General features: G+C 35.8%; 1 protein-coding gene across 1 annotated transcript; it reads right to left on the reverse strand.

Moving 5' to 3' along the window:
- Positions 1-4,784: 4,784 nt before the first annotated feature.
- LOC123237949 (heat shock factor-binding protein 1-like) lies at positions 4,785-5,015 on the reverse strand. The gene has a single exon (XM_044665179.1). The coding sequence runs from the start codon at positions 5,013-5,015 to the stop codon at positions 4,785-4,787; it is 231 nt and encodes a 76-aa protein (XP_044521114.1).
- Positions 5,016-27,677: the final 22,662 nt, after the last annotated feature.

Below are 27,677 nucleotides of genomic sequence, written 5' to 3' on the forward strand. Positions count from 1 at the left end.
TATCATTTATTATCCTATGAAAATATAATTTAATGCCAAATTGTGGGATGCAGGCAGTCATTTGCTATGGCAAGTCAGGAAGGGAAGAGATCTGGGTAAATCAATTTCAAGGAAGAACTGATAAGAATGTGTCATAGGGTTATTCCTTTGGTTTGGTGTGATATAAGGAGTACCTTGCTTGTCTCATAATAGTGTCCCACCCTCAGTCACCTTTAGACAATAAGAACATTGACATCTAAAAGGTATTTTTAATGTGTATGCCACTATATGATATTCAAAGATTTCTCTCATCTAGTTCAACCTAATTTATCCAAAGCTCTTCTCTTACATCTTTCTGGTCTGGCCAATATTCTTATGGTTTCCCCAGCATTCCATTTTCATTATTCTTTTCTTATAAAAATCTTTATGTTCTGACTTAGTAGTAGTTATAAGACAAAACAGCATTAAGGGTTAGGCACCTGGAATTAAGTGACTTGCTCAGGGTCATATAGCTAGGAAGTATCTGAAACCAGATTCAAACCCAGTTCCTTTCAACTCCACGCCTGACACTCTATTCACTGTGCTACTTAGATGTCTCTCCTTTTATTATGCCATTTTATAAACCTGCTTTGTCCTTCCAACTTTTCTCTGAGGTATAATGGCCCTGAATTAGGTATCAAGACCTTAGTGTAAATATGACTTATGATACCTGACCTGTGTTACTTTGGGCAAATCTCTACAACATTCTGGATGTTATTTTTCCCCATCTGTAAAATGAAGGATCATAGATTTAGAGATGGAAGGATTTTAGAGGCTAGATGAGTCCAATCATTTTTACATTTTTAGTCCTCATTTTTACAGATGAGAAAACTGAGGTCCAGAAAGGTAAAGTTAGCATCATGCAACTAGCAAATATCCAAGGTGGGATTTGAACTCAGTTTTTTTCTGGCTCCAAATTCAATATCTTGTCCACTGTACACTACTTCTGCTCTAGGGGACTGAACTACATGACTGCCCAGTACATTCCAGATCTTGAATTGTAATTCTCTATTCCTATAAACCATCCTTCCATCATATAGTCCTATACCTTCCTACACTATTCCTATCTATCTGTAATACCTCGGACTAGTAGAAACTAAAGAGAAGGCAAGTCTGAGGTCAAAGAGTACATGAAGACACAGAGCTAGAGAAGACAGATATAAGGTATTTACCTGAGAGGTACGGGGGTGGGGTGGGGAATATTCTTTACAACTATCCTTTACACATTTAACTATGGTGGGCACTGGCTCCATGTGTCCTAATTCTGTTCTTTTCTTATGCTCATATTCAGAAAAAGGAGACAAATTGTCCCTGTGTGACTTTCTTGTGAAGTTGGAACAAAATGTTGAAAAAAAAGGAATACTCTATTGGTATGATTGTTATCCTTTGTAGACATCACTGGTGATATCTTTTGACTTGTGAATAAATTGGATTTAAGTGAGGCAGAGTTGTGCAAAGTTGTCAGCTTCACTGTCTTCCAAAGTCATTGAAGTCCAGTGGCAAGACAAAAGTCAAGATGACTGGCCATGGCTGGGGATACAGTGGATGACCTTGGCTTCTTTGATGTCTTACCAATCTCTAAGCACTATAATGACTACTTCTACCATGTTCGTGGCCATTAGAACAAATTGAACTAATCTACTACTTTGTTTTGGAGAAATCTATTAAAAGGGGGACCTATGGCTCACTACTGCAAGATAGTTGTTAGACTAGCCTAAGTCAAATATTTTGTACTGCTGAAATATATAATTCATGAGATTCCTGAATAGGACACAGCTAGGTAGAAGAATTGGCAAATGGTGGTGTCTCATAGGAGTTTCTCAGCCAAGACTCACTAGTGGGAGACAATGTAGAATAAGTGCTGAATATGGAACCAGAAGTACTGGGTTCAAGCCCCGCCATTTAACAGCTGTATGATCTTAGGCAAATTGCTTAACATCTCTGAGACCCAGTTTCTTAATTTGTAAAATGAAAGAATGGACTAGATGACCTCTCAGGTTGTCTTCTAGCTCTCTCTCTATGATCCTAAGCAGTTTAGAGTGCTAAATTTGGAATGGGAAGACATAGGTTCAAATCCCAGCCTTAACTTCACCTTTCTGGGTCTCAGTCTCCTCATTGCTAAAAGGATAAGAGTTTGATTAGATGAATCTCCCCCTTTTATATATGAATCCTAGTTATGGGAACTGGAGCTAACCCCATCGTATGTTTCTACCACAAACCCCTACTGTTTTGATATTAGTGAAATATGGTTGAAAGAAAATGAAAGACTAAGTCATTTAGACTTTGGAAGTTGAATATAATATTAAGAATTGAAGTAGGCAACACTATTGCAGGGGGGAAGAAAAGACCCTAAGAATAATAGGAAGTATCTTAGAAAGGCAAAATTTAGTCTGAGAATTATTCAATTATACTCTATTGTTGGGTATCTGGTAGTCACTTAATAAATGCTTCTCGATTGATGCTCTGGAGCAGGGATTGTGTGTGTGTGTGTGTGTGTGTGTGTGTGTGTGTGTGTGTGTGTGTGTGTTATGGACCCCACTGGCAGTCTGCTGAAACCTGTGGCTACCTTCTCAGAAAAATGGTTTAAAAATTATTCATCTTTTTGTTTGTTGATTACATTAAAATTCCAAGTTACTTCATCCTTTCTCTCCTCTCCCCTTACCAGAGACAGCAGCATCTGACAAAAAAAAATATGTATATAGAAATTATGTCTTTTGTGTTTCTGTTTATCAGTTCTTTCTCTGGAAGTGGACATTCACAAGTTACTCTTCAAATATGAACTCTGAAGCTGAGTTTAATGTTCTCTTGGTTCTATTCATTTTGCTCTTCATTATTTTGTTGAAAGCTATCCAACATCTCCAGGTCTTTCCATGTTTTCTTAAAAATTAACTTGCTCATCATTTCTTATGGGACAAAAATATTTCACCACAATCATATATCACCACTTGTTTAGCCATTCCCCAATTGAGGGACATCCCCTGGATTTCCAGTTCTTTGTCACCACAAAGAGACTTGGTATAAATATTTTGGAACATCTAGATTCTTTTTCCTTTACCTCTGGTCTCCTTGAGGAACAGACCCAATAGTAGTGGGTTTACAGTTCCACCAACCATGTATTAGTGTCCTCATTTTTCCACATCTCTTTTAACCTTTGTCATTTTGCCCTTTTATCATTTTAGCTAATCTGATAGGCATGAGATATCTCAGAATTGTTTTGTTTTGAAGTTCTTTAATCAGTAGTGAGTTAGAGCATTTTCCATATGCTTATATATCTGATTTTGATATCTTCATTCAAAAACTATTTGTTCATATCTTTCAATCATTTATCAGATGGGGGTTGGCTTATATTCTTATAAATTTGACAACATTCTCAATATATTTTGGATATGAGACTTCTGAGAAACTGTCTATAAATCCCCCCTCTCACTTTCTGTTTTTCTTCTAATCTTGACTTCATTAGTTTTTTTTAATTATTTCATAGCTTTATTCCATATAAAACAATACAATAAACTATCTGGTGGTACAGAAATTTCTCCTATAATCACAAAATATTCACTTAAAAGTTCATTTCAAGGAAAAATGGCTCCCTCTACTTCTAGATCATCTTTCAGCTTATCTTGACTTTGTTTTTGTTTTTGTTTTTTTTAATCCAAGAGCAATTTGATGAGTTAGTCATCTGGGTGTCCAATCTCTGTCCCTCACCTCTTGATAAAAAGAAAAGGATGTCATGATGAAATTGTTTGGTATTTTCCATTCCATCTATAATCTATTATAAAAATGTTATTCTGCAAGCATTTAGTTAAGAAAAAAGGTAAACAATAAAACTCACAATTTTTCTTACAAAAAAACAAGCTTACAATAAGGATATTTATCAGTCAGTGTGCAAGGATTCACAATGGCCACTTGCTTTTTTTTCTAATTGACAAATGCTTTTTAAAGTCAGTAGCACAAGTAAATAGCAAGTGGGTTTTAAAACCCCCTTGTGTTCTTACAGTAAGCATTTTTGATAAAACTAAAGACTGAAGTGTTACACCACATGAAATTCCAGTCCGTGAATGCAATGCATCTTTATAGGTTATTTTCTGTCCTTGTTTTTTGAGAGGAACTGAGATACTATTGTCACTATCCAAATCCTCTAGTGTATTAAAAAGTGGCAGTAGTTATAATCATTCAATTTCAGCTTCTTTCTGGGGCTTTTTACAGTAGATTCTTAGATATAGTTCTCAATCATGGAAACAGCAATGACACAAATACAAAATGCTCAATTTTTTTTGTCTGATTTTAAAACATGGTCAACATACCATTTATTTGTTATTAGTACAACAGTAATTTTGTGCTAAGAATTACGAACCATTGACTTTAGGTGCTTCAGATCACAAAGAGAATCTGATAACAGTTGAAAAAATTAATACATTTCTTAAAAAAACTTGTACCAATTTGTTATTAAACTGAAACTACTACAAAAGGAATGACAAATGACTTGATAAAAAATGCACTAAAAGTTTTGAAAATTTTAGCCAAGAGTAGTCAGAATTTCAGTTTACTAATATTTACACATTTTATGTCATATAGTTGAAGCTACCACATACAAGAAATCAAAAAATAAATCACCTTGAAACCTAACTAAACTGCATATTCTAGGAATACAAGCTTTATAATTAAAAAAAATGTTTGCACACAGTAGTTAGTTGAGAAAATCTGTTCCTTCACCTCTTGGCTTGTGAAAAACATTTTCAAGAGTTCACTCTAAATGATTAACAAAATCTTTAACTATTACATGTAGTTGGTATTTTGTTTTCCCCTTCTATTTCTTCCACCCCTACTTGGGTCATAAGGTCAGCGATATTTTTCTCCAGATCATCAATGTGACTGCTCATATCATCAATTCGGCCAATTATCTGGTCTGACATTGTCTGAAATTTGTCCTGCATCTGCTGGAGAAGTGTATGAACCACAGCGGTCAGGTCCTGTACAATTTTGGGGTCTGTCTCCGCCATTGCTCCAGCTCCGGACTTCTGTCAGTTTCCCAACTCGTCTCTATCTCGACTTCAGTTTTATTTGTCCAGCCTTTTTTTAACTTAATGTAATCAAAATTATCCATTTTACATCTTACAATGCTCTCTTCTCTATATCTTTGTTATTCATAAATTCTCCTCTGATCCATAAATCTGATAAAAAATATGTTCCCTGTTCTGTTCTACTGATCTACTTTTCTGTTTCTTAGCCAGTACTAGATAGTTTTCATAATTTCCAATTCATAATACAGTTTAAAATCTGGTACTGCTAGATCTCCTTCCATTATATTTCTTCCATTAATTTCTTTGATAATCTTGACCTTTTGTTCTTCCAAATGAATTTTATTTTATTGTTATTTTTTCTAGCTCAATAAAAGTTTTTTTTTTTGTAATTTAATTGGGATGGCATTGAATAAATAGATTAGTTTAGGTAGGATTGTCATTTCAATTATATTGGTTCTGCCCACGCATGAACAATTATGTTTGTCCAGTTATTTAAATCTCACTTTATTCATATTAAAATTATTTTATAATTATGTTCATGTAACTCCTACATTTATTTGGGCTGTTATACTTCCAGATATTTCATTTTGTCTGTGGTTCTTTTAATGGTGTATCTCTTTCTGTCTCTTCTTGCAGGTCTTTGTTAGTGATATATAAAAATGATGATGATTTATGTGCGTTTGTTTTATCCTTCTACTTTGCTAAAATTATTGATGGTTTAAACTAGCTTTTTAGTTGAATCACTAGGATTTTCTCCACATACAATCATAGCATTTACAAGAATAGTTTTATTACCTCTTTACCCATTCTGATTTTTCAGTTTCTTTTTCTTCTCAATGCTATGGTTAGTATTTCTAATACAATATTAAATAATAGTGGTGATAAAGGACATCCTTATTTTACTCCTGATCTTATTGGGAAATCTTCTAGCTTATCCTCATTATAAATTATACTTGATGGTTAGTTAGGTAGATGCTTTGTATCATTTTAAGAAAAAAAGATTCATTTATACCTGTGCATTCCAGTGTTTTTAATAGGAATGAGCATTATATTTTGTCAAGGGCTTTTTTGCATCTATTGATATAACCATATGATTTAGAATAATGTTTTAAAATACATAAGGCAAAATATTTAGACTTATAAAGGATGTCAATTATATTGAAATATTGTCATCTATCCTCTCTCCATCTGCCTCCATCTTTCTTTCTCTCCCTTTCCTGCCCTCTCCCTTCATGGATTCCATTTAAAAATTGCCAGCTCTGAAGATTCTTTTTAATTATCTGCTGCTTTTCCAGAAAGGAAGAACTTAAAGAGGCAGGAGAAGGCTGCTGTGTGAATTCCCTATAGGGGTATAAATGTTTGGAATAGTGTTTCACTTTGAGAAGTTACCTACCAAATACTAAAAGTATAGGAAGCCCTTGGGTGACCCTAGAGTTGTGGGTATAGTACAGAGGAAGCTGGAAGGACTCACAGCTACCTTAAATGCTTCTCCATAAGTCTTCCCTCTTCCTTGACTTCCTATGCTTATAATATTTATGACATTGTGGTTATTGTTCAGTCATTTTCAATCATGTCCAATTCTTTGTGATCCCAGAATTCCTGAACTCAAACAATCTACCAGCTTCAGCTTCCCCTAGTAGCAGGATTACAGGCATATGCTACTATGACCAACTCAAGATTACTTTTCCAGGATTATCTGTTGTTGTTCAATTGTTTAAGTCATGTCCAACTCTTTTTTTCTGCTTAAAATTTTTATTTAATTAATTAATTTAGAATATTTTTCCATGGCTACATGATTCATGTTCTTTCTCTCCCCTCCTCCCACCCCATCCTGTAGCCAACAAGCAATTCCACAGGTGTCATTGATCAAGACCCATTTCCATATTATTAATATTTGCACTAGGGTGATTGTTTAGAGTCCACATCCCCAATCATGTACCCATTGACCCATGTGATCAAGCAGTTGTTTTTCTTCTGTTTCTACTCCCACAGTTCTTTCTCTGAATGTGAATAGTATTCTTTCTCATAAGTCCCTCAGAATTGTCCTGGATCTTTGCATTGCTGCTAGTAGAGAAGTCCATTACATTCGATTGTGTCACAGTGTATCAGTCTCTGTGTACAACATTCTCCTGGTTCTGCTCCTTTCACTCTGCATCAATTCCTGGAGGTGGTTCCAGTTCACATGGAATTCCTCCAGTTCATTATTCCTTTTAACACAATAGTATTCCATCACCAACAGATACCACAATTTGTTCAGCCATTCCCCAATTAAAGGGCATCCCATCATTTTCCAGGTTTTGCCACCACAAAGAGCATGGCTACAAATATTTTTGTATAAGTCTTTTCCCGTATTATCTCTTTGGGGCATAAACCCAGCAGTGGTATGACTGGATCAAAGGGCAGACAGTCTTTTAAAGTTCTTTGGGCAGAGTTCCAAATTGCCATCCAGAATGGTTGGATCAATTCACAACTCCACCAGCAGTGCATTAATGTCCCAATTTTGCTACATCCCCTCCAACATTTATTACTTTCCTTTGCTGTCATGTTAGCCAATCTGCTAGATGTGAGGTGGTACCTCAGATTTGTATTAATTTACATTTCTCTAATTATAAGAGATTTAGAATACTTTTTCATGTGCTTATTGATAGTTTTGATTTCTTTATCTGAAAATTGCCTATTCATGTCCCTTGCCCATTTATCAATTGGGGAATGGCTTGCTTTTTTGTATAATTGATTTAGCTCCTTATAAATTTGAATAATTAGACCTTTGTCAGAGTTTTTTATTATAAAGATTTTTCCCAATTTGTTGTTTCCCTTCTCATTTTATTTGCATTGTTTTTGTTTGTACAAAACCTTTTTAATTTAATGTAATCAAAATTATTTATTTTACATTTTGTAATATTTTCTAATTCTTGCTTGGTCTTAAAATCTTTCCTTTCTAATAGATCTGATAGGTGTTCACCCAATTTACTTATAGAGTTACCTTCTATATATTCAAGTCATTCACTCATTCTGAATTTATCTTGGTGTAGGGTGTAAGATATTGATCTAAAACTAATCTCTCCCATACTGTTTTCCAATTTTCCCAGCAGTTTTTGTCAGATAGTGAATTTTTGTCTTAAAAGCTGGTTTTTTTGGGTTTATCATACACTGTCTTGCTGAGGTCATTTATCCCAAGTTTGTTCTACTGATCTTTCCTTCTGTCTCTTAATGAGTACCATATTGTTTTGATGCATGTCCAACTCTTCATAACCCCATCTGGGGTTTTCTTGGGAAAGATGTTGGAGTGGTTGTCATTTCCTCCTCTAGCTCATTTTACAGATGAGGAAAATGAGGCAAACAAGGTTAAGTGACCAGGGTCACACAGCTAGTAAATGTCTGAGGCTGGATTTGAACTCATGAAAATGAGTTTTCCTGATTCCTAGCCTAATGCTCTCGCTCCTCTACCACATAGCTGCCCCTGCATTTTCTTCTCATGCTATATGAATAGACTGTCTGTACTAGCTTTATTTTAGCCTTCCTTTGTTTCATACCTTTGTTTCTGCTGTCTCTTATGACAGAATTACTTATTTTCCCCATTTCTGTTGATATCCTTGACTTACTTTAAAGCCAAACTTAGGTGTTTCGATTTCATTGAATTTTCATTGATTCATGCATTCTTCTTTCCCGGCAAGGTGAAAATGATTTCTCCTTCCTAAGATTTTTGCCAGCTCTTGCCTTGATTTCTTTTATAATTTTATATGGCATCTGGGGGTATCCTCTAGATCTCAGTGGATGGCTACCCCTGTTCAAAGTACTTCTTGGGTCAGCACCTCCTAAAACCATAGCTCATAAACCCACTGGTAGGTGGATTTACCTTTAATAGTCAACTAAGCAACACGTTATTTCTTAGCAAAGGCATTTAATAAAATAGTGTGGTAAAAAAAGCAAAGTATTCACAGGTGGATAGGTAAGTGGAATATCATGGGTGTTGAAACCTACAGATCGTGAGACTGCTAAGCATTGCAGGAGTTAGCAATAAGTGTTGCCACCTGAGAAGTCCAGATCCCAAGGATATGTTCACATTATCATAGATAAATATTAGAAAAGACATCACGAAAAACCATACTTTTCCTTTTTCATTGATTCAGTTTTTTTTTATCTCTTGTAATAGTATTACTACAGAAGTTAATTGGAATTTGCTTTAAGCAAAATGCCTTCACTAGTAGGGGGAAATAGTTCTCTCTGCAGTTGCTTGTAACATTAATAAACTGTTCCAGATAGACTACACCCAAAATGCAGGATGATGTCTGGTTTTTTTTTTTTTTCTGCTTAGAGGTACTTACACAGTAACCAGATATCAACGATTGACTAAGTGACTGGGAAAGCTAATGAGAATTACTCTCAATCAATTTATGAAGCAGTAGAGCTTAGAGATCCATGTTTATCCTTGGACTTTCCCCTCTTCTTTTGTTTAGCATTTTTTTCCATAGTCACATACAAGAATATGTGGTATTTATCATGACATCTTTAGAATGCCATCTTATTTTTTTCCTACAGACATAATTTTTTAAAAGTTAAATATACATTCCCTTTGGGATGGTACAGCTGCTGCTCTGGAAGTCGTAATATCACAGGCTTTTTCCTGGAAGAAAGTATGAGCAATAATCTGAGTTTCTTTGTTATTTTCATTGAAATGGTCAAGTGTGTAGTATATATGAGTATTATTTATGACAGTAAAACATTTTTTTCTGAATTAAGAATATAGCTTCAAAGTTCATTTAGAAGGAGGTTCATAATTGTTAAAGCCAAAAGGTGCCACAACAAATCCTAAGGAGAAGTCATGTGGGGCATTGTCAAATTAAGTAACTGTACTTTTTTTTCATAGCTACTGAGCTAAAAGGGGGCATCGTGGTGTCACAGTGGAGAAAGCATCTGGTATGGAGTCAGGAAGATTCATCTTCCCAAATCTGGCCTCAAACACTGACCCTGGGCAAGAATTTAACCCCATTGGCCTCAGTTTCCTCATCTGTCAAATGAGCTGGAAAAAGAAATGACAAACTACTCCAGTGTCTTTGCTGAAAAAATATAGACAGACACAACTAAACAACAATTAAGTTAAATTCAGTTACCCTCCCCCTTCCCAGTAATACAAGGGAACATGTACTGTCTAAATCCACATACAATGAATATCCAGATCTCTCTCTGTCTCTGTCTCTGCATGCGTCTCTCTCTCCTCTGCCCAGAAGAGTTCTCAATCTTCCCACCAAACCTTTTGTACATATGAAGGCCCAGAAGAGTAAGTATCTTGACGAAGATTATATTGTTCACGTGTAAGAGACACAGAATCTGAGTCCAGCTGCTCTAACAACAGAGACCTCTGGCACTTTCCGCTGGGTCATGATGTTTACATAACACTTGAATTCTTGCAGAGTACTTCACATATGAATTGTTCCACTGCATTTAGGATCCTGGAACCTGTTTGGGCATGCCATATATTCAAAACCACTGCTAATGAGGCCCAACTTTCCACTGGACCTCCCTACTGACTGAACCTGAATTTAATATGTAACTTATAGCAAGGGGCAAGGACAGGTTCTCAAAACAGAAAGCAAGCTCTCTCTGACTGCAAGATGGGAGAGTCTTTTGATCATCTCTTTTATATATTATTGCTATATATGAATGAGTAAACTCACTTATAGGGCACCATTAGGTGGCACAGTGGATAGAGTGCCTATTCTTCATGAGTTCAAATCTGGTCTCAGATTGTAGCTGTATAATTCTGGGCAAGTCACTTAATTCTGCTTGTCTCAGTTTCCTCATCTGTCAAATGACTTGGAGGATGAAAGGGCAAATCATTCTAGTATTTTTGCCCAGAACACTCCACATGAGGTCATGAAGAGCCGAATGTGACTGAAATGATTGAACTACAATTTAAATTTAAATTTACTTTGGCCTATAGAGAACAAGGTTAAACAAGGGGTTTAGGGATTGTTTCTCACAGACCTCAGGTTGATAAAAAAAAATGGAATTCTTTGCAATAAATATTTTCCCTCCAAATATTACCCCTTTCTCTTAGATAAGCTTAGTGAACCATCAGCACTTGAAAAAAAGTAAGTTAAAAGAAAATGTTTCTCCTTATCTTCTATTTTCTGCCTTATTCTCTGTTTTGAAGCCTTGGTAGGGAGAGGTCACAGATTATAGATCCAGAGCTGGAGGAGGGGTATCAGAATCTATCTACTCCAATCCCCTTCTTTTACAGATAAAGAAACTTGAGTTTGTAAGAGGTAAAGAATTATGCCCAAAGTCAACAAGATAGTAAGTATCAGAGATAGGATTTGAACCCAAGAGGCTCATGTTAATTCCACTTCTCTGAGGCAGATTATTTGTAGATTTGTAGATTTGAGGTATCAGAAAATTACTTATAAGAAGAGTTACATAGTAGCTTTAGTAGATTCAAACCATCTACCGTGGTGTCAGGAAAGCACCTAGCACAGAGTAGAAAGTTGGATTTTCCTCCTTCACCTTCCCAATCCCCCTGGCCCAATCATAATTTGCTTAAGGAGTAGTTGGTTAGTAATGTGTTTCATAGTTTCTTTACTTGCAGTTGCTTCCCTCTAGCCACTATGCTTTATCTTTTTTGTTCACCAAAGTCACTGTCTCTATTTACCTTTGCATATAGGATAAAAGTGACTTAATCATGCTTTCATATTTCTGATTTATAATGGGAAAGATTCAGAAATTATGGATGGATAGCATCCTCTTCTGAGGTAAGCAGAAAGCCAATTATCCCTAATATAGGAGGTAGGCAGTGAAAGTATTCGAAAGCTTTTTAAAGAATGATAAGAACACTTAATGCCTTTTCTTTGATAACTTGTGTGTAGGTAGATAGTTAAAGGATTTTAGATGCTCAAGTTACTCTGAAACCCCAAGTGTTAAGAGCTGAGGGGAAAAGAATCATTATATAGATTCTGGCAGGCTTCCTACCTGGGGTAAAATTGAGGATGTTTGCTACTTTGATATGGGAATTAAGCTCACAATTAAAATAAGGTCAGTTGAAGTTTAGTAGGAGAAAGTATCATATTGCCATATCATAACTAGCTAACTAGTTTTTTTATTTCCTTAGTTCTTGATCTAGATTTTATATTAATGAGGATATACAATTTAAAGCAAGATTTAGAAGACAAAGAATACTAGTATTGGAATCTTTAATTATTCACTCTGGTTCTGTTTTTAGGCTGAGTAGAACGTGTTTCTAAATCATACAGAACCTTTTACCATCCAATATATTTATGACAGGACAACATATATTTATTCTGTATATATATATATATATATATATATATATATTGATTGCTTATAGCTGTTTGCCTATTGTCTCCCCTATTTGACTCCGAGTTCACTGAGAGGAAGGAATGTCTTTGTATCCCCAGTACTTAGCACAGAGCCTAGTAGATAGTAGGTGCTCAGTAAATGCTTATTGATCTAGCAAAAGATAATATAAAAATATCATAAAATATCATAGCTTACCAATCAGTCATTAAGTCAGCCAATGAATGCACAAACATCTATTGAGTTCTACTATTCGACAGGCACTTTGCTTACTAATGGGATTACAAAAATGAAAAAAGAAGTGTTCTGTTCACTCATGCACTTTATATTCTATTGGAGGAAACATGGTTATGTATAGTTATATAGAAATGTGTACAAAATAGATACACAGTAAATTTTAGGAGAGGAGGGATAGTTTGGAAGGTAGAGCAGGAGAAACTTTGTGAAAAGGTGGTACTTGAGTTGAATTTTGAAAGAAACTAATCTTTGATACCAGCAATATTACTACTAGGCCTGTATCCCAAAGAGATGATAGAAAGGGGAAAAAGATCTAGTTGTACAAAAAAAAAAATATATAGTACCTCTTTTGTGGTGGCAAAGACCTGGAAACCGAAGGGATGACCATCGACTGGGGAATAAATTGTGGTATGTGATTATAATGGAATACTATTGTGCCATAGGAAATGACCAATAGGATGATTAAAAAAAAACTTTGAAAGACTTATACGAACTGATGCAAAGTGAACAGAACCAGGAGAACATTATACACAGTAATTGTAATAATACATGATGATTGACTGTGAATAGTAACTATTATCATCATTGCAAGGATCCAAGACAACTCATGATAAAAAATACTATCCACTTCTATCAAAGGGATGAATGGTGTCTGAATGCAGATTGAAGCTCTTTTATCCTCTACATGAGTTTTTTTCTTGCATAAGTGATATGTGCCTGCATAATCTATGTCATGTTACCTGTCATCTTAGGAAGGGGTGGATTGTAGAAGGAAAAGAGAGAACATGGATTGCAAAATGTCTGAAAATTATCATTAAAAATTGTATTGACATGTTAAAAAAAGGCTGGGAGAAATTTTTTTTGGCATAATCTGAGATACATCTCCCCTAATCAATCAGAATATCTTTTGCTGGCCAGAGGAGGGCTGATGAATGAGTTGCCAGAGAACATGCAGTTGTATTTATGTGATTTAAGACCCTGCATTTTTTGTCTCTGATTATTGAATCATTAACTATTAAGTTAATGATTGTTGGTAGCCTGGTCAATAAATTGATTTTTTGTACCTTGAAAAAAAAAAGAAACTAGGGATTCTAAGATTTTGAGGTGAAGCAGAAATGCATCCTGGCCCTGGGGATAGCTATTGCAAAGGAAGAGAGAAAGGAGATTTTGGGTCGTCTGTGAGAAACTGTAAGAAGTTTTGACACATTAAAAGATGTGGTCTAAACCTCAAAATAAAACTGCAAATAGACTAATGTGAAAGATAATATGCTTTGATCTGCATCTGACTCCAACTTTCTCTGGAGATGGATAGCATTCTTTGTCATAAGTCCTTCAGAACTGTCCCAGATCATTATATTGTTGAGAATAGCTAAGTCTAATAACTTTCGCAGTTGATCATTGTGCGATATTGTTGTTACTTTCCCCAATATTCTTCTGGTTCTGCTTATTTCACTCTACATCAGTTCATGGAGATCTTTCTAGCTTTTTTTTTTAAGTCATCCTGCCCAATAATATTCCATTACCAACATATATCACAATTTATTCAGCCATTCCCCAATTGATGGACATCCCCTCAATTTTCAATTCTTTGCCATCACAATAAGAACTGCTATAAATATTAAAACAATTATTTCAAATGAAGATATGCCTTTTCTTTCTCCTAATTCCTCCCCTACCCTATTTTGAAAGAAAAAAAAAAGCAAATCCTTTGTTTCAAACATGTATAGTCAAGCAAAACATTCCCACATTGGGTTATGAGCAAACAGTATATCTCAATTTGCTCTTTGAGTTCTACCCATCTCCACCGAGGTGGGTAATGTGTTTTATTATGAGTCCTCTGCAAATGTGGTTGGTCTTTGTGTTGACCAGATTTGATATGATAGACATTCAGCTCCTTCCTCCCTCTAGGACAGGAGTTCTTAACTTTTTTTGTGTGATATAAACTCCATTGGCATTTTGGTGAAGCCAAAGGGATCTATAGGTCCCTTCTCAAAATAATGTTTTTAAATGCATAAGAGAAAGTACATAGGATTACAAAGGAAATCAATTGTATTGAAATACATTAATCTATCCAGATATATTATATATTTAAAAAAGATCACAGATGACAGATTAAGGACTTCTATGCTGAAGGGAAAGATACTTTTTTCTTTGCATAACTTATTAAAATGACACTATTTATATTATTATGTTTCTATAATAACATGAAGATGAAGGTCTAAATGAAGCATGATTAAAAAATAGCGCAGGCACAGATTGGTACCTTCTTTCTAGTCTTAATTTTTGTCAATTTTGGCTTGCTTACTTATACCTGGAATTAATTTACCAGGTCTATCACCTCAGTCCACTGATTTTATTTTTAGGTTTTGAAGCCCTTAGACCTGTGATGGTGAACCAGTGGCATGTGTGCCAGAAAGGGCATGCAGAGACCTCTCTGTGGGCATGTGAGCCATAGCCCACCAGAGTTTGTTACTAGAAAGGCAGAAGGATTTGGGTGAGCTGCTCCCTTACTGCCCTCCACTACTCACTGATCTGAGGACATTTTTTCACTTGACCTGTCCCCCTGTGTAGCAGCCCAGTGGGAGCATTTTCTCCCTCCCCTCTCTGGGGTAAGGGAAGGGGTGGGGCATGGCACATGGTCTCTAAGGGTTTGCCATAACTGACTTAGGTTATGTCAACTAGTGCAGAGCTTCTGCTCTGTGCCTTTGTGGCTCTATCTTTGTCTTAATAAGCTCTGGCCTTCTACTTGTCAAGAACCCTTGCTATTTCTTAATGCTTCTGTGATATCAGAAGCTTGATACCATACCACCTCAATTTATTCTCTGTTCAGTCGTTAAATGTTCATCCCCCAGTTTAATTTCTTGATATCTTTGTTTTCCATTAAATGTTATTGTGAGGAGAAAGATTTTTTTTAGACAATATAAGCTTTTCATCTGTAAGATTTCTAAGGTGGGTAATTTACCTTTTTGGAGACTTCTTTTGACTATGTTCCTGAGAAATTTTAAAATGTCCTTTTTAGATTATATGTATTCTTTTTTGAAACAAAAAGCTCTCATCACATCTTGCCTTATTGTATTTTAGGAGAAATCAGTTGACCATCTTCCATCAAGATATAGTTCTTTATATAGCATCCCTTAATCCCTTTTCTTTATATCCGAAGGTTAAGTAGCATAAGAAGGATTTTCTTTACTGAAGCAGATACTCAACAGAATTTTTACAACTTATACTCCAAAATTCTGACTAATCCATTTTTATTTTTCTGTTTGAACTCTTTGAGCATATCTCTTGTTCATTCATTTTCAGTTGTTTCTGACTCTTCATGACCTCCTTTGGGGTTTTCTTAGCAGTGAAACAGGAATGGTTTGCCATTTCTTTCTCTAATTCATTTTATAGAGGAGGAAACTGAGGCAAACAGGGGTAAATGATTTGTCGCATAATTAGTAAGTGTCTAAGTCCAGATTTGAACTTGGGAAGATGAGTCTTCCTGATTCTAGACCTGAGACTCTATCAATTGAGCCACCTAGTTACCCCTTGAACATACTTAATTAGTAGTTTTTACAATAATTGTAACTTGATTGAGACAGTTAATCTCTCTAAGCCTTATTTTGCTCATATAATAAATTATTCCAAAGGTATGAATTTTTTAATGGATTGTCTTTCTCTTTTGTCCATTTTCTGGCTTCTTTTCACTACATTTTCATCTCCCAACATTTTTAGATCTTAGGTGATCTGTCTGATTTAAGCTTGATTTTGCCAAATAGATGATCATAAAGCCACATTTGTTCTATTTTTTATATTTAAAAATCATGGTTTGGGGAATTAAAATAATTTAGGAAATGTGCTGAATAATTAAAAAACCACAAGTGGAGTGCATACTTTAGAATGATTAGCCTGAATGTATTAAAATAATCAAAATGTGATAATTTAAAATGTGATGTGGCAGCAAAGAATTCTGTATTGGCAGTCAAAAGATTTTGGATTTCTATGAGCCTGGTCTTAGGAAAATTACCACAAAAGTAGGCCACCCTCATTTTTTTTTTTAAACCCTTACCTTCCGTCTTGGAGTCAATACTGTGTATTGGCTCCAAGGCAGAAGAGTGGTAAGGGTAGGCAATGGGGGTCAAGTGACTTGCCCAGGGTCACACAGCTGAGAAGTGGCAGAGGCCAGATTTGAACCTAGGACCTCCAGTCTCTAGGCCTGACTCTCATTCCACTGAGCTACCCAGCTGCCCCCTCCACCCTCATTTTATAGATGAATAATTAAGCTCAGAGAGTGACTTAGTCAAGATTACATAGGCAGTATACCTAGATCTTACTCTAAATTAAGTACATGTTGCATTGAACAATGAACTCTATTCCAAATTTAAGCCCTAAAATTTACCCATCAATTCCATATGAATCAAGTAATTTTATTTCCTAAAATACCAGTGGCATAGGGGGCCAGCCTTAGAGTGAGGAAGACCTGAATTGAAGGCCCCAGAATTTGCACTTTGGTGTAGGTAGTTTTCAAATCAAAGAGTTCTCAGCAATGATGGAATCACAGATACAGCCTCTGGTTCAAATAAAAAGGTAAAGAACGGGGCTCTTCTGTTTGCTCTTAATATTCTATTTTGCAGTATTGAAGTTCTTTATAACCTCTATTAGAAAAATGTCATGTTTCTCTGTACAAAATTATTCATTCTTTATGAAGGCTTTGAGACAAGTCAGTGAATTAAATATGCATTATCTTGTTCCTTATTGTATACATCACTTTCTAGACATTTTATTATGACTAGGAAGAAGAATGAAATTCAAAAGGTTTGTTTAATGAATACTTATAAAATACTAATGATCTACAATTGTATTAATCACACAGGAGGTCTCCTGAGGTCCTTTGGGAACTGATCTGACATCATAATGTTTTGTGGTGAAAAGAAGTTACTAGGTAAGTAATAAGGGATTTGGAAGACATAGAATTGAATTCCCATAACTAGAATTAATTTTGGTTCAAGATTTTATAAAATTAATTTTTTATTTGGACAAATATTTGGTCTTAATGGCACATTATTTTTTTTTAGCATTTTGAAATTTTTATTTAATTAATTGATTTAGAACGTTTTTCCATGGTTATATGATTCATGTTCTTTCCCTTCCCTCCTCCCCATAACCATGCCCACCCATAGCCAAAGAGTAATTCCACTGGGTTTTACATATGTCATCGATCAAGACCTATTTCCATATTATTAATATTTGCATTAGGGTGATCGCTTAGAGTCTACATCCCCAATCATGTCCCCATTGATGCATATGATCAAGCAATTGTTTTTCTTCTGTGTTTCTACTTCCACAGTTCTTTCTCTGGATGTGGATAGTGTTCTTTCTCATAAGTCCCTCAGAATTGTCCTGGATCTTTGCATTGCTGCTAGTAGAGAAGTTCATTACATTAGATTGTGCCACAGTGTGTCCGTCTCTGTGTATAAGGTTCTCCTGGTTCTGCTCCTTTCACTCTGCATCAATTCCTGGAGGTGGTTCCAGTTCACATGGAATTCCTCCAGTTCATTATTCCTTTGAGCACAATAGTATTCCATCACCAACAGATACCACAGTTTGTTCATCCATTCCCCAAATGAAGGGCATCCCCTCATTTTCCAATTTTTTGCCACTATGAAGAACACAGCTATGAATATTTTTGTACAAGTCTTTTTCCTTATTATCTCTTTGGGGTATAACCCCAGCAGTGGTATGGCTGGATCAAAAGGCACATAGTCTTTTAAAGCCATTTGAGCATAGTCAATGGCACATTATTAAAAAAAAATTCAGTTACTTGTAGAAGCAATTTTTGACAATAGTTTTCTGACATTTTAGATTTCAGATTTTTTCCCTCTCTACCCTTCTCTTCCCCCTCCCCCTCACCATGGTAAATAGTCTGATATAGGTTATTCTTGTACTTTCATGCAATATTTATTTCCATTTTGCTCATGTCAAGATAGTAAACATATCACACATTCAACAAAAATATCATGAAAGAAATAAAGGGGAAGATTTGTTCTCAGACTCCAATAGTTCCTTCTTTTTTTGTGGCTAGCATTTTCATCATAAGTCCCTTGTGGCTATCTTGGAGACTTGCTTTCCTATTAATGGTTTAGTGTAGTGGCATGTTATTTTTATTTATTTATTTTTAACCCTTACCTTCCATCTTAGAATCAATACTGTGTATTGGTTCTAAGGTAGAAGAGTGGTAAGGGCTAGGCAATGGGGGTCAAGTGACTTGCCCAGGGTCACACAGCTAGGAAGTGTCTGAGGTCAGATTTGAACCTAGGACCTCCCATCTCTGGGTCTGGCTCTCAATCCACTGAGCCACCTAGCTGCCCCCGGCATGTTATTAATAAGACATATTATATTGGTTACTTTTTGTACAACATATTGGCTGGAGGAGAGAGGATATCTCTCATTCATCTATAGAGATTATTGTTCTATGGAAGCTAGCAGCAAGGTGTTATAAGCTTTTTTTTTTAGTGAACCTAGACATCTAAGTTAATATCCCTCTAACCCCTTTTCTTAATCCTTCCATTTTGACAGAATCAATATTAAATATTGATTTCAAGGTAAAAAAGCAATAAGCGCTAGGCAAGTGGATTAAATATGCATTATCTTGTTCTTTATTGTATCCATGATTTTCTAGATACTTTATTATGATTGGGAAGATGACTTGCCCAGGGTCACATAGATAGGAAATGCCTGAAGCCAGATTTGAGTTCAGAACCTCTTGTCTCTAGGCCTGGCTATCTATCCACTGAGCTACCTAGTTGCCCCGCCCCCCTCCCCTTTTAATTTTAATTTATTTTGAATGCAGAATTTTAGAATCAAAAGTGACTTTAGATGCCATATAGCCTAGCTGCAGTACAGTATAAATGCCTTCCATATCATCCTTGACAGCCTTTTCTTGAACACTTCCAGTGTCAGAAAAGTCGTTGTCTGACGTGATAAATTATCCTATGATTGGACAACTCTAATGATTTTGAGGTTTTTCTTGAGGTGGAGCAAAAATATACCACTCTGGAACTTCTATCCACAGACTGAGTTCTGCTCTGTGAAAAACTTTCACACTCCTGTTGCCCCTTGATTCCCAACCTAAGACTAATGATTTTTCAAAATTTTCATATTAAAAGTGAATTTTAAAAATTAATTAATTGATTTTAATAATTGTTGGACATGAATGTTTTTAAGAGGAGTTAGCTGAAGTGGGCATGTTTAAAAAGGTTTTTTAAATTAATTTTTAGTTTTTAGAATATTTTTCCATGGTTACATGATTCATGTTCACTTCCTCCCCTCTTCTCATTCCCCCTCCCACAGCTGATAGATAATTCCACTGGTTTATACCTGTTTTATTACTTAAAACCTTTTCCCATATCATTCATATTTGTAATAAAGTAATCTTTTAAAAGCCACAACCCCAAATCATATACCCATAAAACTGAGTGATAAATTATGTTTTGTTTTTTTTTTGCGTTTCTACTTCCATAGTTCTTTCTCTAGATGTGCCTAACATTCTTTTTCATGAGTTCTACAGGATTGTTCTTGATCATTACATGAGTCTATGACATTTGATTGTTCCACAACATTTCACTTTCTGTGCACCATGTTCTCTTGGTTCTGCTCATTTCACTAAGCATCAGTTCATAAATGTCTTTCCAGTTCATATGGAGATCAAGCAGCTCATCATTCCTTATAGGACGATAGTATTCCATTACCATCATATACCACAATTTGTTCAGACATTCCCCAGTCAAGGGACACCCCCTCCTTTTCCAAATTTTTGGCACCACAAAAAAGTGTAGCTATAGATATTTTTGTACAAATGTTTTAATTTCATTTTCTTTGGGGGGTACATACCCAGTAGTGGTATATAGCTAGGTCTAAGTGGATATGGTTTTTTTTAAAACCCTTACCTTCCATCTTGGAATCAATATTGTGTATTGGTTCTAAGGCAGAAGAGTGGTAAGGGTAGGCAATAGGGGTCAGGTGACTTGCCCAAGGTCACACAACTGGGAAATGTCTGAGGCCAGATTTGAACCTAGGACCTCCTGTCTGTAGGCCTGGCTCTCAATCCACTGAGCTACCCAGCTGACCCCTTCATATGTTTTTTAAAAAAGAACTGACCACATGGATATTCCTTTTACTTCTTTTCTGCAAACAACTAACCCTTTTGAGTAATAATGGTCATCAAGTGCAAATCTATATGCATTCAGTAGAATCATCTATAATTGGAGATTAAGCCCAACCTGTATTTTGTCAATTGTTACAATGGCTTTGGGATCAGCTGGACTGGTATTTCTGGGTCACTGCCACTTGTATCATTGAGGTTTTGAATAACAAAATGTTTGGGTCCCATTTAATTTCACTGTCCCTTAGGGAACCTGGTTTCAGGTTAGTTTTTCCTTAAACTGTATTTGTTTGCCTATAAGGATATATGAACTTACTTCTATAAAATATTTTAAAGCCAAATCAGTGATTACTACTCTGTTAATATCTCATGGTCTTCTATTTGAATTTTCATAAGTTGGTCAAGAGTTCTAGGCTTGTTTAAATATATTTGTAAATATAACAGATATTGAGTGTCACAGGAGACAGACTTTTTTCTCTAAAGTGTTTTATATGCAATGGATTAATTTTCTCCATGTTCACATACAATCTTGCTTTTTTGTATAATAGTAAAATGTTTAGTCAAATCAGTTCAAGATATTTCATTTAAGACATTTAGATAGGGGTAGCTTAGACAGGACAGTGGAAAGAGCACCAGGCCTGGGTTTAATCTAGTCTCAGGCACTTCCTAGCTATATGACCCTGGGCAAGTCATTTAACCCTAATTGCCTAGTCCTTGCTTCTTTTCTATCTTAGAACCGATGCTAAGATAGAAGAGAAGGGTTAAAAAAAGATAATATAATAAAATAATAATTATATGTTATTCATTGTATTATATGTTTATATATCATGATAGATGATTATTAATTAATTTTGATATTAATATTAATGATATAATAATATTAAAAACAGCTGTGGTCTAGTGGGCAGAGGATTATTAGTATGACTTGGTTTCAAATTTAGCCTCTGACACATCCTAACCTGTGTGTTCATGGGTAAATCACTTAACTTCCCAGTGCCCTACGTTACTGAAACAACTGAACAGCAACAAATCTGAATTCCAGAGCTGTGATGATTTATCTGAAGTCACACATCTTGCAATTAGCACCAAGGTCTCCTGACTCCCAGGACAGTGCTCATTCCACCAACAGACAATGTTGGACTAAACTGTATGACTTACCCAAAGTCACACCACTCAAAATTAGTGTCAGAGCTAAAATTAGAATCCAGAGCTATTGACTTCCATTCATTTGGACCTTCCCACCTCCGATACACTACATTCTTATAAGTAAAAGCATTTACCATGTGAAGTATAGAATTTTTGAAAAATGGATCAGATAGTACTAAAAATATTTAACAATGTAGTGCACCAATACAGTGTTACATAGAATGTAAACTGGAATATGGAGTATGTTCCTTTGTGTCTTTGTATCCTTAGCCATGGCAGCGTGCCTGACACAGAGTAGGCACTTAATAAATGTTTATTGATTATACAAAAATATTATATCTGTTAATTAAATAAAATGACTACTAGATAGGAGGGGACTTGAGAAAATATTAATGGCACAGAATTTTTCAAGCAAAAGTCATTGAAACCACATCAGCAAAGTGGTATTAATATAGACTGCTGGCCAGGGCAATAAGGAAATAGGGATGTAATATAGAATTGAATGTTCTAATGATATTCATTAAAAAGGGATTCTACTATTTTTTTCTGGAATATGTGAAAAGGGAAGGGCTATTTGAGTGGGGATTAATTATAATTACCTAGTTGATTTGTTAACTGGTCTTTCAGGTCAGACAGGATTTGGTCTATAAAATAGACAGCTCAGTAGATAGAATGCTGGACCAAGAGTCAGGAAGATTTGAGTGCAAATCTAGCCTTAGACATTTGCAGGTGGCATAACCATGTGTAATTCACTTATTTTCTCTCAGCCTCAGTTTTCTCATCTGTAAAATGGGGATAATGGTACCTACCTCCAAAAGTAGTTGTGAGAATAAATGCAATATTAGTAAAATACTTTGTGAAATTTGAAGTGCTTTTTAAGAACTATAATGATAAAGGCGATGATGTGAAGTTGTCTTTGAGTAAAACCTGTTTGAACATGTAATAGGTGAGATTTTTGTTCAGCTTCTAGAACCTGTACCTCTAAGGTCCTGTCCATCCCTCAGATTCTGTTATTTTGTGATTAAAATATGACATCTGGCAATGTTTCAGATGACAAACTTGGGAGCTGAAAAGGTAAGAGGCATTTATATAGTGCCTACAAAATGCCAGGTACTGTGTGCTAAATGCTTTTTACAAATATTACTTTATTTAATCCTCACAACAACCCTATAAGATCACTGCTATTATGATTTCCATTTTTACACTTGAGGAAATAGAATAAGTGACTTGCTCAGAGTCACTCAGCTAGTAAATGTCTGATGCCAAATTTGAACTCAAATTTTCCTGACTCTAGGCTAAGCAATCTATTCACTGCACCCCCACCAGTAGCCTCTGGAATTATGCCTATTTTTGACAGCCCGAGAACACCTTTTTTCATGCTGGGCATGATTTATTTAATCCTTTCTTCATTTGATTCATTATTTAAATTTCCAAATTGTGCTTGTCATTTGCAATTCCAAACTATCTTTTAATATGTTTATTAATTTTTTCCTGCTTTTGTGCTCCTATGTTTTCACAAGCCAATATCCTTGAAACCAGCCTAGGGATTTTCCCCCTTTGAATTGGAGGAAAGCTTGAAAGGCAGTGTGATGCTATGGAGAGTGCCAGTCACAGGATCTGAGTATGAGTTGCTTTTCTGTTACTTGCTACCTGTTCATCCTTGGACAATCACTCTCTAGGCCCTAGTTCCCCTATTTGGAAAATGAGGAGCTAGATGGCCCATAAGACCCTCTCTCATTCTAAGATGCTTCTTGAGAGAAGAGATTATTTTATTTTTTTGTATTTATAGCCCTGGCACCTAACACAGTGCTTGGCACATGGAAAGTACTCAATACATATTCGTTGATAATTTGATTGATCCTATGTTCCCCAGCTATGATTGTTTCAGAAAATGATTTAGAAAATCAAAGTCTTCATTTAGGCTGTGAGGCCAGAGAATGTTATTTTTCAAAGGCACATTTATTGAAGACAATCATAAAGAATGTTATTTTTATTCTGAACTAACTAAAGAAATGATCATTTAACTAAACATTAAAAAAATAACAACTAAACTTTCCTTAAGATAAAAACTTTTTAAAAATGCAAAAACTTTTTTTTTTGAGAGAAGGGTCTTCTTGGGCATACTCATCTATCTTAAGAAGAGCCTGGTTCCCTGGAAGTTGATTTCCTTCTCAGTGTGCTTTAGTGGGTGTTGCTCACATTTAAGGAATAATAGAACGCTGCTTTTAAAACCTGCAAGTGTGTTTTGGTTGTGTGAAAAAAAAGTCATAGATTCTACCATGCGATTCCAAATGCAGTTTTGACTATCACGTTGACTCTACTCTTCATACATCAGAAATCAAAATGGTAAAGTGTAAAGAGACACAAAATTATGTTTTTTTTCCTCACAAACTTACCCTGTAACCTTTTTTCCCAAGATACTTCTCTAGTGCCATATTTCACTTCAATTTCTGATTCTTTGCTTCACTATGTCCTGGAAATCTGATTAAGTGGACTGGAGGTCAAGTCCCAGTTCCATTGTTGATATTTTTACTGATGACTTTTCCATCTGCTTTCTTGTTTTATATATTCCTTCATTCCCATATTTAAAGGGCCAGCATGTAGGAAGGGGTAGAGGAAGTATAGGTCTGTTCATTTTTGTTCCTAATGATAGGGTTGGGACTAATGGATGGGAGTTTCAGAATCGATCTCAGAGTGGGAAGAAATTTTCTACTAATTAGAATGTCACAACAATTAACATGTCAATATTCATTGGTAATGGAAACGATGAACATGAACTTGGACAGACTTTGAGAAATAATGATGGATATAAAAGGCCTGGTGTACGATGGCCCCTGGAGTTATGAACAGTTGGACATAATTGAACAACTGATCAATAACAATGACAGTTAACAAATATATATATATATATATAAGTAATAAAAAATCTCATCATTTGAAATGTTCAGAAAGAAGTGGCGAGGCAAATCAATCAATTCTGCATCCATATAACTATATTATTAATTATTAGTCTACTGTTCTCAAAGGTAGCATGAGAGACTTTGTTAAATGCTTTGCTGAAATCTAGGTAAACCATACACACATCCCCTTGATTTATCACCTTAGCCATAACCAGGAATGGTCCTGGGATAAGTTTCTCAATCTCTGATTCTGTCTTTCTCTTTCTCACTCTATGTGTGTGTGTGTGTGTGTGTGTGTGTGTGTGTGACACACACACACACACACACATATATCAGTTGTGCCACAGAAGAGGTGATAGGTACATCATCTTCTCCTGGGAGTTGGGTGTGGGGCAAGGTGGGCCTTGGGGGAGGAGTGCCATGGCAGCAGGACCCCAGGGGTGATGGAAAGAAGAGAGTTGCACCACAGGGCAGTAGAGGACCCTGAGGGAGAGTATGCAGGGATTACTTCAGGAGAAAGCATGCTTCTTGAGAAGAAAGTACCCTCCATTCCAGGTTCCCCATATTTCAGCACCCTGGGCCAAAGCTCTATTTTCTCATTCTTTTATGGGACTATGTATTAGTTTAGTGACAGTGAAAAAACTAAATGTGACTTATTCTTGGTAAGCCATTCTTAGCTGGGATATCTGTGTACACTTTGTTTTTTCAGGCTTCTATTGGGCTACCTTCTTATGTTGAATTAATTGGAAAGAAAAGGAAAAAGAAAGCATATGTAGGGCCCTTCTCTGCCTCTGTGTCCCATTTTACCATCTGGGTTGGCTAGGTTGCCAGTCAGCATTGATCCTGCCAATAAGGTATAGCAATCAATTAAAGTAATTGTTGATGAGCCTTATGTTGATTGATAGTACAAACAGCCAGTGGCATTGATTGGAAGAGACATAATTTCTTTCTCCTATATGATTATGTTCCCCACAATTATTCTCAGAGGTATAATAGAGATAGTCGTTATTGTTGATGACTTATGAATTGGTGATTCTATTGTACATATTGAGGGATCATATGCAGAATTGGAGAAAATGCTGAGAAAAATTAATGTTGAATTATATTGTTTATTAGAATGATATTTATGGGAAATAATTTATTTGCCCCAAGACCCTTGGCCTTCCAAAGTCAGGCTGAAATAGTCTAGGCCTCAAGGCATATAGATTGCACTGGCATCTTTTGTCTTTCAAAGCCCTCATCTTTTTTTCTTTTATCTTCTGTCTTAGATTCAATACAAAGTATTATTTCTAAGGCAGAAAGTGGTAAGGGCCAGGCAATAGGAATTAAGCGACTTGCCCAGGGTCAAATAGCTAGGATGTATCTGAGGTCAGATTTGAACCTAGGACTTCCCATTTCTAGGCCTGGCTTTCTAGTCACCTATCTGCCCCTATTATCTTTTTTTTTTTTTTTCTTTTAAAGAACACTCTCCCTGTGATATTTGAAAGCATATGTCCTCTTTGTTCTTGCTAAACATATCATTTAGATTTGGGGGTGAGCAGGTCCCCAACAGGGAAAAGAGCCATCAAAAACATGATTGGGACAATTTATATTTTTCTAGCCAAAGACTGCAAGAAGTTGGGCTTCATAAGCTCCCTGACATTCCATTTCTTAATATGCTAGAGAAGGGTGAGTCAGTCACATTTCCCTAGCTGGGGAACTTTCACCTATTTAAAAACAGAGTGGGTCAGCATTTCCCTAATTTGGCTAAAAATCCACCTCCCCTGTGTTGAAGTAATGAGGATGAATTGAGATCTCTAAGTCCACCTCCTCTTTTGAAATATCCAATGGTGGGGGACTGCCAGAGGGGGTCCAAGGGACAAACTGTCAGGCCAATCAGAAAGGCACACCTCTTTATAAAAGAGATTGTCAGAGTTCACTGAGGGGCTTTTATGTGAGAGGCAGTCAGAGGTACCTATCCTTTATTAATAGATTGCATGCCTCATTAATAAATATGTTATTTCTCAGGGAAATGGCCTCATATCATTTATTGGTTAAAAGTCCAGGAGCTACTATACAAAATAGAAGATCCAGTTAGTCTCCTGGAGAAGTTCATAACTGAATGAGGACAAAGACCATATATAAAAAGTATATAAGAACACTCATAATAGAAATAGAAGAAAAAAGTGCAAAACAATACAACTGTGTATATACAGCAACATCCAGTTTAAAAAAATGTTAGTGGAAAGAACAACTTTATGGAATAAGTTGTTGTAGAAGCCCATAATTTCAAATCTCCCTGATATCTAGCAATTCTCATCACCTTAGCTGGGATTTTTCCAGTTAAAACATACTTTGAAGATGAATGTTTCTATGTGCCCTAGTTGAGTTTCTGTTTAAGAAGCTCACCAACTTAACCAAGGAAAAATTTCATCTTGATAAATACCAGTATAATTTCCAGTTCAGTATAATGAAATTATTTCCATGTCCTATGAAATAGCTTGGAGCTGGAGTGGGTTACCACTTTTATGGAGGTTATCCATTGCAGAGTCCAAATGGAGAAGGACTCATTATAGATAATGAAGTTTTCTGTCTGCTTCTTGTTAGCAGATAATTATGCTGATTACACTTTGTAACATTGCAAAGCCTCCTGAGTGACATCCATAATCACTCAAAAGTGTTTGGTCTAACTATCCACAAAGGGAAAACTAAAGTGGACGAAGAATCCCTATTGTTCATATGATAATTTACAGTTGGAGGGCAACTCTTAGAGCTGATCCACCTCTACATATAACTTGGATAGATACTACGTGTGACCAATGAACTGGGTTCAGAACTGAGCAAGAGAAGAATGAGTTGCATCGCCTTTGGGAAGTTGTTCACTGCTTCTAATAACCACAAACTTTTCTCTGAAATAAAAGTACA

The sequence above is a fragment of the Gracilinanus agilis genome, chromosome 2, assembly GCF_016433145.1.
Source record: "Gracilinanus agilis isolate LMUSP501 chromosome 2, AgileGrace, whole genome shotgun sequence".
NCBI lineage: Eukaryota > Metazoa > Chordata > Mammalia > Didelphimorphia > Didelphidae > Gracilinanus > Gracilinanus agilis.